This window comes from Gracilinanus agilis, chromosome 5, assembly GCF_016433145.1.
Source record: "Gracilinanus agilis isolate LMUSP501 chromosome 5, AgileGrace, whole genome shotgun sequence".
NCBI classification, from domain to species: domain Eukaryota; kingdom Metazoa; phylum Chordata; class Mammalia; order Didelphimorphia; family Didelphidae; genus Gracilinanus; species Gracilinanus agilis.
Window position 1 is genome coordinate 42,590,200 of NC_058134.1, and position 16,033 is coordinate 42,606,232.

Here is a 16,033-nt window from a genome sequence, read left to right on the forward strand (position 1 = left end):
CAATCCAGTATTTATCATTTGATACATGATTTTTAAAAATAGAATTAGAATATATTTTGAATATAAGTGTATTAGCAATTTGATGAGGGAATCCAACATCTGTTTGTGTCATTGCATTAGGCTTTGTATCATGATTTTTTTTCTCTTTCCTGTTTCCTTTGAAGAAGAAGATGGCCCTCAATGTGTGTGTCTTTGCTGTTGTATGAGCCTACCTGTGTGAGTTTCTTTGTTGCCTCTATTCTAGAGACTTTACCTTATCCACTAGGGGCACTGTGGCTTAGGGAACCATTATTACCTGTCTCTGCTGTTGTTGTGTTTTGTTTCTTGTTTTTAACCTAAACAGAGCGTTTATGTTAGCCTACTCTGCTTAGCATACCAATGTGTGTATATATAGAGATACATATGTAAAGCAAATCTATATATAATATATGTAATCAAAGATGCATATGTTATATATATATGAACGTATAACCTATTTTTCTTGATCTATAATATTCAGCTACCATGTATATACAAATAAATGTATTTTATTAGCCAGAGGCTTAAGTTCCTAACACCTTTTGCCTTTCTCTTTGTTTTTAAATAACTCATGTCAGAAATTAACAACAGCATCATGCCAATGTCCAACAGGATTGCCAGGGATGCCAAAGGAGGGGTATTTCTATGTGGGTTCAAAAGTTGGACTAGATGCCCTCAAAGGTCCCATCCCACTCTAACAATCTGTGGTTGCTGGATTTTAAATTGAGTTCAAAATTGGGTAGGACTGTGGGTGGACTGAGTTTATATTGTTAAGATCATTTTGACAGAAATACAATGGGACCTTAAGAAGTTTCAACTACAGAGAGCAGCTTAGTGGCTCAGTTGGATTGAAAGCCGGGCCTAGAAAGTGGAGATTCCAGATTAAAACGTGTATGACCCTGGGAAAGTCATTTAACTCCTATTGCCTAGCCCTTACCACTCCTCTGCCTTGGAAGCCATACTTAGTAATGATTCTAAGAGAAGGTGAGGGTTTTCTTTTTTAAAGAAGATGTTCAGCTACCTACAGATGGGGAGTATTTCACTCTAAATCTGAAAGTGGTTGATTCTTAAATAACAGAATCATTGTGGATCCTAACTAGATATGCTGGACGCTCCCAAATTGGTTCAGAATCCAAGTCCATCTCAGAAGATAGCAAAGGAAAGGCTAGTTAGCAGGAGCACCTAAAGTCCTTCATAATAACTCAGTTACACCTTGCTACTCAGCATGACCCTGAAAATGGCATCAAGTTGGTGTTCTCAAGGCCATGTCTGCCTCAACTACTCAAAAAGCTACTCACAATAATGTTTTTAGGAGGTCAGACTCAAATCAATCAACAAACATTTATTGGGAGCTTGCAGGACCAGGAGCTGTCCTGGGTGCTGGAGAGACAAGCACAAAAGCCCCTGCCTCCAAGAAACTTACATTCAAACTGACTGAGATCCCATGTTCATCTATATAATAATAGATACAAAGTAATGGGGGGTGGGGGCAGTGAGGGGAGAAAGCACCACGAGCTAGAGGCTGGGAATGGGTCAGGAAAAGATGCATGTAGAAGGTGGCATGGAGCTGCATGTGAAGATTAGGGTATCTAAGAAGAGCAGTGAAAGGTGAAAACATTGTAGACATGGAAGACAAAAGCAGAGCTAGAAGATGGGATGCCATGTATGAGAACTAGTAAGAAGGCTAGATAGGCTGGACCAGAATGCACATGAAATGGTGTAATATCTAATAAGGATGGCATTTCATCTCTAGAGATAACTCCCACTATCAATGAGGACTGGTGCATCTTCTTAACTTCTAGTCTTAGCCCAAGGCAGTTAGGTGTCACAATAAATAGAGTGCCAGGCATGGAGTCAGCAAGACTACTCTTCCTGATTTCAAATCTGACCTTAGGTGTTTATTAGCTATGTCACCCTTGGCAAGTCACTTTACCCTGTTGGCCTCCATTTCCTCACCTGGAAAATGAGCTGGAGAAGGAAATGGCAAACCACTCCAGTATCTTTGCCAAGAAAACTCCAAATGGTGTCATGAAGAGTGAGACACAAAAGAAAAATGACTGAATTAAAGTCCTAACCTTGGCCATTGAGAGATAAGTGATCTGCCTACACTCACACAGCTAGTATGTTTCAGAGAGAAGATTTGAACCCTGATCTTCCTAGCTCCAAAAGCAACCTTCTGTCCACTATACTATGCTAGTTCTCATAAATAACATCAATATTGATTGAAAGGTCTGTCATCCTATGCTACAGGCTATCACTGTTCATGGAAAACCAAAAGGTAGATTTGCAAGCATTCTTTTGTCAGCCTGAGTAACAGGACCTCAGATGATTGCTGATTAGCACCAAAGAATGATGAATGAGTTGCTTGGCAAGGAGTTTATAGATCATAGTTTTATCTCTTTTTTGATAAACTTGGCCAATTACCTCATCTTCATCAGCCTCTCCCATGATTGTCCTGGATAGTAAGAGGCAATATGCCATAGAGGAAGATGTCCCTGGTCTCTAACCTTGACATGGTTATAGGCAGGAAAGTGTGGGCTGGAAGATGTTTAACAGCTGACTTTCCAGGGTTTGGGGGGAGGGATGTATGCAGAACACATTTTGAGGCATAATCTACATTATCAACATTTTCTCCATCCCCCTTGTAGACTAGCCAAACACCAAAACAAACAATCAAACCCGGATGTAGCGTTTGCCCATGTCTGAGGTGGAAACAATTGATTCTTGTGAGAGGGAAGGAGCTGGCTCTGGCACACACCTGCATACATCACCAAATTGTAAATTTATCATCAAGACCAACTCCTTCATTTTGCAGATAAGAAAACTGAGGCAAAGAGATTGGGTAACTTTCCTGGGGTCATCCAAATAGTATTTTTTTTAGTCATAAAACCACTCTTTAATCAAGGGAAAGGGGGATGAGGGCTACTTAGCCTCTTATGCAGAGCTGCGCCTTGTGCAGAGTCTAAATGAACACTGCTTCACTCTGCTCCCAGACCCCCCTGGGAGTGACACCCCCTAGATGACGACTCCTAGGAACAAAGGAAATTGGGGAACTTATATACCATTTGGGAAGATCCAGGGGCTGGGGAAGATGATTGACATTATACTGACAGGACACAATCAAGCTAGAGAAAGGGATCATAGCTAGAGGCTAGGGTGTAGGGGAAAGGGACTGCTTGCACAATGGATACTAAAGGAACGGTCCCAGCTCCTGTAGTCTTCCTGAGAAGGGTCTTTGATACAATGGGGAAGACTACCTAGGACAAAAGGGTATTTAGCATTTACCCTAGGGTCCATTATTCAGTCTGCAACTGCTAGCCTGAGATTCCCTTCAGGGTGGATTCTCAAGGGAACAGGGAACAAGCACAAGCTTTGGGGGTCTCCAACCTACAAACTATTTCTAAACTTGGGGTTCATCATACCTCACTAAGCTACAAGTTTGGGGACTCTAGATTCCATGTCAACACACCCCCCTTTTGGTCAAGACTAAACGTCACTGACCAACAATGGAACTCTTACTAATGGTGGAGAAACTTTAGGGTACAAGTATGGGTGACTGGCACTTGGTGGCGTTCCCCAGTGCCCAGCGCATTGACAATTTTGCCAGAGAAAGGTAGGCAGTCTACCCTTGGCATATTTTTACAAACACAACCTTAGCCCACTTCCCCCCCAAATCTTTAAAGTCTTTCAAATCCTGGGGTCCTGATGTAATGCCTTTGGTCTCCTCTCTCCTGCAGACTTCTTCCCTTATACAAAACATCTTCATTGCTGCAAGGGAAAACTTAGAAGAGATCTATAAACACATTCTTTAACAGACCTTGATCAAACTCCCAACACACTTACTCGGTATAAAGATTATTCTAACCTTACTCTTGACATCCCATATAATTGATTCTATTAGAGTTCATTCTACACCCATTTTAAGATTATTTAAATTACACACCCAATCAAAAATTTCCTTACTTTACCAAAATATTATATACAAATCAACTCTACAAACTATAGAAATATAAAAGCAAAAATAAATCCACATCACAGGTTAATCAGGGCTTGTAAATCTGAAAGTAGTCTCTCCTCCGTTCAGTGACCAAAAATTATCATCTAATACCAAGAAAAATTCTAATAAATATTCTATAACAGCAATCTCAAAATCATATGAAAAACTATGACAATTTCAACTTCAAAACAATTTTAAAGTCTCAAATTAAAATTAACTCCAAAAAATTCTCAAGATTGAAAATGCTTCTAAAATTTCCTAATTTTAAAACCTCTCACACACACCCCTTTGGGGAGGTTGAGATGCTGGGGATTTAAAAAATTTTTTCATTCATCTTTTAACTACTTAAATTATCATGCCTATTACTTTGTAGGGAAAAAAATGTTGTAACTGAGTCAGCTAATGTGAAGTCTGTAGATAAAAATTCTTGTGAAAAAATTTCTCTTGCTTAGGCAGTTAACTTGAGATTTCCTTAACCAATTTAGTTTTGGGTACATTTTTCAATTTCCTGAGTATCTATTCATTGGCAATAAGGGCTCCTTTACCATTGAACTTAGACCTAGTCAGTAGGTGATTTCAGTAGCATTCCCTAGTCACAAAAGTTTCCTTATCTCATTTGTTTTCTGCCTTTATGCTTCAAGATGTATAAACTTTACTGGTACTGGGGAGAAAGTCAGTGTTCTAGCTGAATCCTGTTTATAAATGCTGCTTAGAATCTTACTATTTTTATGTATTGCTTCCCTCCTTTTTGACACTAATATTTTGCCAGATTTTCCTTTTGACCTAAATTCTTCCTCCTTTTAGGAAAAAGGGACCTCTAATCTGCTAACCTCATTCACAATGGCTAAATATTTTCCATTTGTCTTTACAATTTCCATATTTTAGGCCTTGCCTTTCTAAAGCTTCCTTCATCACGATTACAGAAAATTGCTAAAACAGGAGAAAAGTGGGAAGTGACTTAAAATGAGGGAGAGGCTCCCATAATTTGGATTAATGCTATGCATAAGTTGGTCATGATTGGCAGTCAGTCACCTGTAGAACTTGACAGAAACTTAGCTTAGCCATTTCTCAGCCCTTCCATGCACCTTGTGACTGCATCCATGACCAATTTCTCCAAAGCATTTTTTTCCCAATTATCTTCCCCTACAATTCTCCTTTAAATGGCAATATTCTCTAACTATGCTCAGGGTTTAAAATAAACTTTCTTTGCTTATTAACAAATTTCTAGGCTCCATCATTTCTTTCCTGAATTCTTCTGATACTACTGATACTTGAGACAAACACGTTCTGTAATACTGAACTAGCACTCTGGAATCTGCTGTGAATTCTCAAATCTAGCAGTTATTACTACTCTCAAGCCTCTTAAAGTAAAATGCTACTATTTTAAATTTTCCCTACTTAGCTAATATTTGGAGAATAACTCTTCCTTCTAGGTTCTCTCCTTAAGAGTCTTTGCTCAGGGTAAGTATAATTCTTAGGGTAAATAAAATGGCAGTTTTTGACTGCTACAGAAATTTGAAAGGCCAAAAGAGAGCAATTAAGAAAGGCGATACTTATCGGTTCCAGTGACATCTTGGGGCTCCTTCGGATTTCTCTTAGGCGTCTTCTTTAGAGAATCTTTCAGGTTCGGATTCTGGGTCTTGTCCATGCTTTTTGGCTCCTAAGTACCTAGTTGGTTCTTAGTCTTGAGATAAAAGTGCTCCAGGGGTTGTTAATAAAATCCCTTTAACAAGCCATATAGCAAACTTGACCTTAATAAGTTCTAATCACTTCACCCACACTCCAGAACTGGGGTAGTAAAATGCAGGGCATTCCTAGAAATTTCTTAGGAATTTTCCCAGGTGGGGAATTCCTTTCTCTAATATCGGTCATGTGCCCATGGTCATCTATCAGAAAAATAATGCTCACAAAATAAATAAATGCCAAATTGGATTAGTTCTCTACATTCAAAAAGTAAAACTCAATTACCTGTATATGGGAACCAGGATTCCCTGGTCTTTTTAAAACAAAAATTTATCTATTGTAATGGTTGCACTCTGGAAATTTACCTAAAAAAAAAAAACCTCCAAAAATCAGGTTATATTTCATGATTCCTTTTAAAACCCATAAAACTTCTCTCGACCCAAAACTTTGGATTACTAAGGAAAAGCTAAAATTACCTTTAAATCAGAATACCTGTCCAATTCCCTTCTATCTTCTTACTCTGTCCTAGGCTCCAAATTACCTTTCTCTCAGCCTGGCCTCAAAAGCCTTTTGGCCTAAGGCTAAAGCGGCTCCTTCAGAGGAAAATTGTTGTTCAGTTTAAAATCCTTCAGTTTCCTTCCCATTCAAAGCCAAGCCTTTCCCTAACCATATCTTGTCATTTTATAATGACACAATGACCAAAAATCAATCGTCTTTACTTCTGAACACACGCTAATCAGAAAAGCCTTGCTCTCTGGAAACAAATAACAGCCTGAAAAAAAAAATGAACTTAAAGCATTCAAATAACAAATTTAACATCTAGAACAAATGCCTCCCATTACCAACATTATTAAAACATTAAGTGTACTTGGTATACAATATTTCACACATTATACCAAAACTGGGAAGAAAAAGATTATAATTTTAAAGCTAGGAATTTCTGGACCTCCTTTTGCCTTTTGCTGATCTCCTCCTATCCAGATCTCCAGCTCCAGTCCTGTCTCTTCAGCTTTTGGGAGGAATTAATTGTTAACACAACTTCAGACATTTAAATCCCAAGCTTTAAGGTTATTAGTGAATCCTTTTTAAAACACATCACAAATACAATATAAGCAAAACCTTGAGGAAATGAGAAGAACTCCAGAACTTAAGTTCTTTAAGCTTCTGTGAGAAGCTCTTTGGCAAAAATTTACAACCATTTAAACTTTAAACCCTTAAACCTTGGCTTTTCAGTTCATGAAGCAACTTTCTCCATTTAATCCACTTAAATGTACTTCAGGCTCCCCCACTCCAGCTCAGCTTCCCATTCAAAGCTTTCAGCCCGCCATTCACACCTCTGAACTCGTCTCCTTGCTTTTCTACTCCAGACATGCTTCACCCACTTTCACATGCAACAACACACACGCTAGTCTAATACCTAGTCACACTCGGGGCTTGTAGTGGGTCGAACTAGACTCCATTTTGGCCAGCTTACCTTGGGATTGGACTTTGTCGCCGTTTTGCCATTTATCTAGATATTCGCATGCATTAGGGCCATACTTTGAAAACATAGAAATTAATGCAAACAAGGGTGCAGGATTAGAAGACAATTTATATAACATTCTAGAGAAAAACAACTTTCACAAACGTAAACACCGATAAATACCAAGACCAATTATGACTGCAGAGGATTACTGATGAAGGATGCTATCTACCTCTGAAGTGATTGGCCCCAGGTTCAGATTGGGACAAACATTTTTCCTGCCTAAATGCTGCTGCACATAGTAAGAGAGTTTATAAGAATTTGCTCATTAATGATGGTCAAGAAGAAGCATTTTTGTAAAAAATGAGTAACACACTTGCCCATTTTTCAATGTAAAATATTAGAAATGAATTTATGCAGTAATGTCAATGAAAATAGCATTTAAATGAAATTAATTTAATTTTTAAATAAAGCTAAAAACTCTCTAGCCTTAAGTGATGGACTGTTTTTTCCTGAAGCATTTTTATCCCATCTTTTGCTTTCACAGTAACATTTATGCATAAGTATCATCTGCTGACCAGAGATTTAAACAAAACTCACCATTGTTGATCAGCACATGAGGAGGATAATTCTTTGCCTGGAAATCCTTGACAAACTTTGGAATGGACTTCATGGAAGCCAGGTTGCAGAATAAAAATTCCACTGTAAAAAAACAAAGTTATCTTCCAAAGACTCTAGGCTACAGACAAAGGTTAAAATAGCTTTGATGTAATTCAGTCAGTCATATTTAAGTTCAAGGAGAGACCAAGGTTTTGTGCCATCCAGAATACAGATCCAGATAGTATTTTTGAGACAAGCTCTAACCCTGGCTCTTCCAACTCCAGTCCAGTAAAAGCCCCCATTTTCCCATATGTATAATGAGTCTAGTAATCACTATCCTACCTACCTCATTGAGTTTTCTGAAGTTAAAATACTTTGCAACAGTGCTTTGTTAGCAAGAAAGAGCTGTATGAATATCACAGCCTTGATAAAAGTTTTTCCAAGTCTCATCTACCCCATTCTCCATGACCTTTGGAGTATTAGAGGAAGCAGGGGCAGGGTACGGCTTTGTAACACCCTGGTGCTTACCTTGTTCTGATACTGTCCCAAGAAGGTATCTTGGTAAGCTTGATGCCCTGGAGTTCCCAAAATCATCTTCTCTAGGCCTCAGGTTGTCTCATAAAAAAATCGTTTAATTATATATGTGGGGGACAGCTAGGTGGTTCAGTGGATAGAGAGCTAGACCTGGAGTCAGGAAGACCTGGGTTCAAATATGACCTCAGACATTTCCTAGCTGTGTGACCCTGAGCAAGTCACTTAACCCCAATTGCCTAGTCCTTACTGCTCTTCTGTCTTAGAACCTCTACTTAGTATCAGTTCTAAGACAAAAGGTAATGACTTTTTTTAAAAACTTATATAGACGGGAAGGTGAGCAGGCATAGGGTTAGTAGCTGTGAATTCTTTCTGAGTCATTTCTAATTTTAGAACTGAGATTTCTTTTCCCTGTGACTTTGGCATCTTCCCCTCCCCAGCCTTAAGAGTTGATCTTTAAAGACTCTCAAAATTGTTTCCTTGTAAAGCCTGGATCTCCTGTATATTTCCTTGGGTTTTTTCAAGTACTTGGAGGAACTTAAAAAAAAAAAGCCTGGGTACTCAGAGCATGGTGGTCCATGCATACAAGGTAGCCCCAACCAACATTCCTTCTGCTGATACTCAAATAACACATTCAACACCATAACTAGTCATTTGTCTACCCAGAACAAGCAGCATGAAATTCATCCTTAATTCAGGTTAGGGGAAGATGGTACAGCCTGGACATGGGAATGTTGGGAGACTCCCAGGGGAATAAAGTGGGGAAGGTCTGTCTAAGTTAGAAGCTTGCCTGACACTGCTGAGGTGGGGAGGATGCCCCCTTCTGGGAGCTTCCCATTTTTCTTGTTATATGCTGAGCTTAGTTGTTTCTATGCTACAGAAGAATGGGTAGTTTTGTCAATGCTCCTATAAATTTTGGTTCCCTGAGACAAAGCTCAGGGTTCTCCCATCCCCCTTCCCTCTAGTAATGGCTCTGCTCACTATCAGCAGGATGGTACAGTGCAAGAAGAACTGGCCCTGAAGCCAAATTTGAACCTGAGTTCAAATCCTACCTTTGATGCTTATTGCCTGTATGACCTTGGACTAGAACCATAACTTCCCTTGGCCTTAGTTTCCTCATCTGTAAAATGAAGCAGTTGGACTGGACAAAGCTCCTGAGGGCTCTTCCAGCCCTAGAATTAGAGTCCTATGAGCCAGAACATCATTTTACCAAATGCTTCCCTCACAAGGGTATTATGCCCATTTTATAGATCCAAAAAGTTAGGCTCAGAAAGATTAGATCTCTTGCTCATCATTATGTAGCTATTAAGTATCTTAGGGAGGATTTGAACTCAGGTCTCTTGACAACAGGTCCCGCCTGCTTTCTATTATACAACAATGACTCTCCATATTGAATAACCAAATAGGGCCACGTTCAGTTTTGTTGTTTTTCTTCTTCAATCATTTAGTTGTGTGAGACTCTACATGACTCCATAAACCAAAGCACATCCATACTATCCATGGGATTTTCTTGGCAAAGATGTTGGAGTGGTTTTTAAATAGAGGTTAAATGACTTGTCCAGGGTCACACAGCTAGTAAGTGTCTGGAGGTCATGTTTGAATTCAGGCACGACACTGTCCACTGAGCCATCTAGATGCTTCTTTGTTCTACTAGGACCCCAGAAATAGTTATGAGGCACATTAAAATGTAAGTAACTAGAGAGAGGAGAACTAGAAGAAAGGATTCAAAAAATTTTCATACTTGGAAGCCCCTTCACTCTACAACCCTAACCTACAATTCATCAATACATTTATTTAATATAGTTGCCTGCCTCAGTTTCCTCAACTATAAAATGGAAACAATAATAGAACTTAATCTTTCAGAGTTGTTGTGAAAATCAAATGAGGGAATATTTGAAAAGCACTTAGCACTGTACGTGGCACATAGTAGGTGTTTAATAAACGTTTGTTTCATTAGTCTAGGTGTTGAATAATAGATTGAAAGAGAAAAAAAGGTATCTTCGAAGTGAAAAGCCCAAAGAACTATCAGCATTCCTCTAAATTGTGGGGCTCTGAGGCTAAATTCTGGTCACCCCAGCCTAGTTTCAGTTCTGCTAATATGTAACACAGAATGCTGGCTTTGGAGTCAGGGAACTTGTGTTCAAAGTCCTTCCTCTGAGGCTCACTACTTGGGTCACTTTGAGCTTGTTATTTGGCTTCCCTTGGTCTCAGTTTCCTCACCTATAAAATGGTTCCTGAGGGCCCTTGCAGCTCCACATTCATGATCCTCCCTTCTGTCTCTTCTCTCCACTAAGCACTGGGTCCCCAGTATTTGAGAAACCATCATCCATTTCTAAAAGAAGAGCTTTACTATTAGTATATTTATGTTTTCAGTTCCTAATGAGATTCTACCCACCCCTATCCCCATCCAGCATCCTGTCCAGGGCTCAGGTGAGGAGACTAAAGTCCAAGTGTAAAAAGGAAAGGAAACAGGCCAAGGGGAACTGAGGCTCATTATCTGGGAGAGGGAAAGTAAGAACAGAAGGAGGAGGCATAGCCCTGGGCTTTGGTCAACAAGGTTGAGCTTGGACTCTGAAGACATTCATCCAAAGCCCATCTCTGCTCCTGACTACCTAGCTGACTTTGGGTGAGTTCTATCACCTTTCTGGGCCCCAGTAAAATAATGGAATTGAGGGCAGTGACTTAGGGGAACTGCTAGTTTTGGAGGCAGAAGCCCTGGGTTTGAATTCTGATTCTGATTCTGATTATTTATTTATTATTCTTTATTAAAGTCAGCCTTTGACTTATAGCCTTGGCCAAGATACTTCACTCATGCCAACATTGACTTCCTTATTTGTAAAGTAAGAGACTGGAGGAACCAGAAGATCTCTAAGGTTCCTTCTTATTTCAAAACATAAGGTCATGGATTCTAAGCTGGAAGGGAACTTAGAGGTCACCTACTTCAGCCTCTTCATTTTACAATTGAGGAAACTTTAGCCTAGGAAAGGGAAGTGACACGGATAAGGCAATGTAACCTAGTGGAAAAAGCACAGGCTTTGTTTAGGGTCAGAGGGGCTGGACTTGAACACCCAGCTCTTCCACTTACTTCCTTTTGGAGAGGTCATGTCACCCTTTTGGTTCTCAGTTTCCTCATCTGTAAAAATGAGAGGGTTGGATTAGATGGCTTCTAAGAGCCCTTACATCTCCACATCTACAACCCAAAGAGTCCAAGGCAGGGTTTTGAACTCAGCTCCTTTGACTCCAAAGCTAGGGTTCTTTCCATTGCCCAAATCTATGAAACAGGAGATAAAGTATTTAGCCTAGAGACAGGAAGATTCGTCTTCCTGAGTTTGAGTTTAGCCTCAAATACGTACTAGCTGTGGGACCCTAGACAGGTCACTTAACATTGTTTGACTCAGTTTCTTTATCTGTAAAATGAGCTGAAAAAGGAAGGCCAAACCATTCCAGTAAGTTTGCAGAGAAAACCCCAAATGTGGTCATAAAGAGATGGACACAACTGAAAACAACAATAATAACAATAACCCTATTTCCCTAAATGTGAAAGGGTTCAGTACCCTCTATAAATAAAAAATGGGCCAATTTTTTTTCCATGCAAACCCAAACCCAGCCAGAGTGATACTCCTCCTCTGCCCTCTCCCCAAAGCCAGAGACTAGCTGTCTAGAAAAATCAGGAATCACTGAAATCCTGACATGGCAGAGAATGAGCAAATGGACACAACCCAGTGCCTGGGGCAGGGCCTCATTGTCTGCATGTGGGGAGTCCCAGAAGCATCTCCTTTCAGCCACCCTGAATGAGAGAAGTCCATGGAAGGCCAAGAACAATGGACCCGGGACCCTGATCTGACAACTTTCCAGAATGCCTCGTGTCAGAGGCAACAGGAGCAGAGGGGGTGGAGGCAGAGGAGGAGAAACAAAGAAACGACACCCCCTCCAACAAACTGTTGGCCTCATCCAGCCAAGGGGATGAGAGAAGGGCTAGCCAGTACCCAGCAGGAGCCAGTGCCAGCATGCCCTTCCCAAGGCGTCGGTCTTCATTCTTGGGATCCCACTCCTCATCCAGCCTTGACAGTCCAGGGGCCTCAGGCCACAGGGTCAATGTGGTGGGGAATAACATGGGTGGCCTCCCCAGGCCCCCAGGGGTGTATGTGGGGGCAGTGCCAACCGGAGGAGTGAGCAGCCTGGGCACCCGAGTGTCCCGCCGGGCCTTGGGCATCAGCAGCGTCTTTCTGCAGGGTCTGAGGAGTTCCTCCACAGCCCTGGCCCTGAGCCCAGGACTGGAGAAGAACCGAGGCATCTTCTTCGAGTCCCTAAATGGCTGCATGGTGGAGTACATTGAGAAGGTCCGAGCCTTGGAGCAAGTGAACCGGGAGCTGGAGGAACATCTGAGGGTCTACCTGGAGAAGAAGGCCTCCAGCATCAGCAACTGGGGAGCCCTTCGAGAGACCTGGGAGAGTGTCTACCATCAGGTGAGTGGGTCCAGCTGGTGGCTCTCAATGGCTGAAGACCAAGACAAGGTCAGACCTTCACCCCTAGAGCTACAGGCTTGGGAAGGAGAGCGCACTCCCTCTGACACAGTCCTTGGGTGTCCTTTACCTCATAACAGGGGCATTCATATTGAAATGAAGGGAAAGCTAGGGCCAAGCCATCTAGATAAAACCATATCCATACATCTATGGACTAATTTAAAGATATATTTACCATTTGTTATATATATATGTATATATATAAATGTTTGTATTACAAGCATACTTTTAAAAAATAATTTCTCTGATCTCATTCTCCACTATGCCATCCTTGTTAATTCACATTTATGAGAAGCTGTCTGATAAAGTGAATAAAGAGCTGGCTTCAGAATCAGGTAGACTCGGGTCCAAGTGACACCTACTGTCTATGTGATCTTGGACAAGTCACATTCCTCTCTGGAATTCCTAATACCAATAAAATCATAGATGTGGTCTCTACACTTCCCCCTTAACATTTTTAACTCCTATAACATTTATAACTCCTATAAAACTATCTGGAATCTTATCCACACTCCCACTGCCATCGCCTTGGAGAAGGCCCTCATCAGAAGTCTCCTGGACTATTGTAATAGCCTCCTCACTGGGCTCTCTTCCTCTAATCTCTCCCCTTACCAATTCTTGCTTCATCTAGCTCACCAAATAATCATTCTAAGGCAAAGCTCTGACTTCAGGGCTCTTACATTCAAGGGCATGGCTGGGTGTTGCTCCTTAATGAAGCTTTCCCTGCTTGCTATCCCAGCAGACAACTAGTCTCTCCCCTCTAGTTTTCTTAGGATATTTTGCCTGGATCTCTCCTTTGCCCTCATCACAGTCTATCTAATGCTATGCTAAATTCTGTTCATATCCTACTTCTTCCTGTTGTAGTCCTTAAGATGAGAAATGTCATTTTTCAGCTTTGTATTTCTAGAACCTAACAAAGAGCCTTGAACATAATGAAGTTCAACAAGTGGAAAGAAATAGGAATGGAACGAGATAGGACAAAGAAGAGTGGAGGGGAGGAGAATGGAGTTGGATAATGGAGCGAGATGGAGGATAGAATGGAATGCAATAGAAAATAATGGAATGCAATGAACCAGAATATAAGAGGGAAGGGAGAAATAGATCAAGAAGGACTACTGGGGCAGCTAGGTGGCTCAGTGGATAGTGTGCCAGCCTATAGATAGAAAGTCCTGGGTTCAAATTTGGCCTCAGACTCTTCCTAATTGTGTGACCCAAAGCAAGTCACTTCACCCCCAATGCCTAGCCCTTACCATTCTTCTGCCTTAGAATCAATACTTAGTATTGATTCCAAGACAGAAGGTAAAGGTTTTTTAAAGGATTACTTCTTGTCCTGGAGTTCAATGAATTCAAAATCAATTCCACCTTTAGCAGTATCCTTTTGTATCTGTTACCTAGAAACAGGGCCAGTGACGGGAAAACTGAAGGGAGAGTCGAATGTAAGTGATATAAATAATACCTTATCCATGTTGGGCTTTTTAAATTGAAATGTAAGTCTGCCCACTAATATCTTCAAGAAGCTTAGAAAACATTGGAGACCTTTCCTAATCCATCCTCAGGATCCTAATAAAGGCTGTGCTTTCCTTCTATCCTTCCTCCTTTATGTTTTTCTTTTTCTTCTCCATTCTTTCCTTCCTTCTATTTGTATCCTTGTATCCTCCCTTCCTTCCTCCCTTTCTTCTCTCCTTCCTTCATTTTTTTCATTAATTTTTTCATTTTCATTTTCTTTTCATTCATTTCATTTTTCATTTCATCCAAATGAAATATTTGTAAAGTGGTTTGCTCACTTTAAAGTGCTCTATAAATGTTAGCTATTATTCCATCTGTCCTTTCTTTCTTGTTCTTTTGGCAGCAGACTAATCTTCCTAATTCTATTTTTCTTAGCTTTATTTTAAAGTCAACAAATTCAGTTCAACGTTTATAAAATGTCTACTAGATATAAGGTATCACGTTAGGTCCTAGAGATATAAGGATAGATGGAATCTTCAGCACAATTCTTGGTCTCCAAAGGGATTAACATCTTCTTTGGGGTTGGGAAGGGAGATGCAAGGTATACACAGCTGAGTGTAAAACAGTGTATGTGGAATGTGTCTGGGGCAATGGAGGGTACCAAATGGAAACTCTTGTTTTACAGGAGACCAACTCCACATCTCTTTGACTAAAGGGAAAGGCAACCCAAAGGACTATGGTAGAGAAGTGGAGACTTGAAATTATAAATTTGCCATACCCAATCCAGTATGGTAATGGAAAGTTGAATCGTGGGTCTTCTCCTCTGTCTCCCTGGTATTAGTAACACCTGCCAACTTATTATTCTATTCCTCCACATGTTTTTTCTTTGTCCCTTAATACAGACATTTAATAAGGATGAACCTAGCAAGACTCACTTAACTAGATATGTTGTTTACCAGCTTTCTGCCAGCTTTTAATCCACATAAGAGTGTTCGAGTCCAAGCCAATTAGAAGGAAATTTGCAAGTGAAATTTCATTATCTAAGTGCATTAAGTGACTTTCCTGAAAATCCCCCATCTCCTCTCTTCTGCCAGCTCTCCTGTTAGCAGCAGCAACCTATAGAGAATGGGCCTGATCTTTCTGGCTTGTGGGTTCAGGAGTAAATTCAGAGACGGATGAACTTGACTTCCCTGTCAGGCTATGTTCCCTGAGCCTTTCATCCCATTTTCCCCCTAAGATGATGTGGCCAGATGGGCACATCCAGGCTTACTAGTCAGAAAAGCCCCTCCTGCTCTTGGCCCAACTATTTTCACAGACTTTTGTTTTCCTCTTGAAACTGGAGAAAATTGTTTTCCATCCTTGGATCCTAGATTTCAAGCTGAAAGAGACCTCAGACACCATTTGTCCAAACCCTTCCTTTTACTGCTGAGAAAACTGAAGGGAAAGAAAATAAAAGGCCTTTTTAGAGTACCTACTATGTGCCAAAGCACATGCCTTACAAATATTGACCCCTTTGATTCTGAGAACAACCCTGGAAAGTAGTTCCCGTTTTTATCCCCATTTTACAGATGAGGAGATTGAAGTTAAGCGACTTGTCCATACAGAAGGTATGCTCCAGGTGTTTATCTCCTTAGATGCTTTCCCCTGGATGTCCACATTCGACTCTGATGGCCAATCCCTCCCTGCTGGATCCTACAGAATAGGATGAGGGCATTCCTTGCTGCCCCATCAGTGGCCATTTATCCATTGTCTTGTCAAGTTCCATTTCTTTTT

At 40.7% G+C, this 16,033-nt stretch overlaps 1 protein-coding gene across 1 annotated transcript in view; it reads left to right on the forward strand.

Moving 5' to 3' along the window:
* The first annotated feature begins 12,283 nt into the window (after positions 1–12,283).
* BFSP2 (beaded filament structural protein 2) overlaps positions 12,284–16,033 on the forward strand; it is a 115,816-nt gene continuing 112,066 nt past the window's right edge. Inside the window, exon 1 of the mRNA XM_044678898.1 lies at positions 12,284–12,757. Within this exon, the coding sequence (XP_044534833.1) occupies positions 12,299–12,757 (459 nt within the window). The 5' untranslated portion in view covers positions 12,284–12,298. The remainder of the gene's footprint in view (positions 12,758–16,033) is intronic.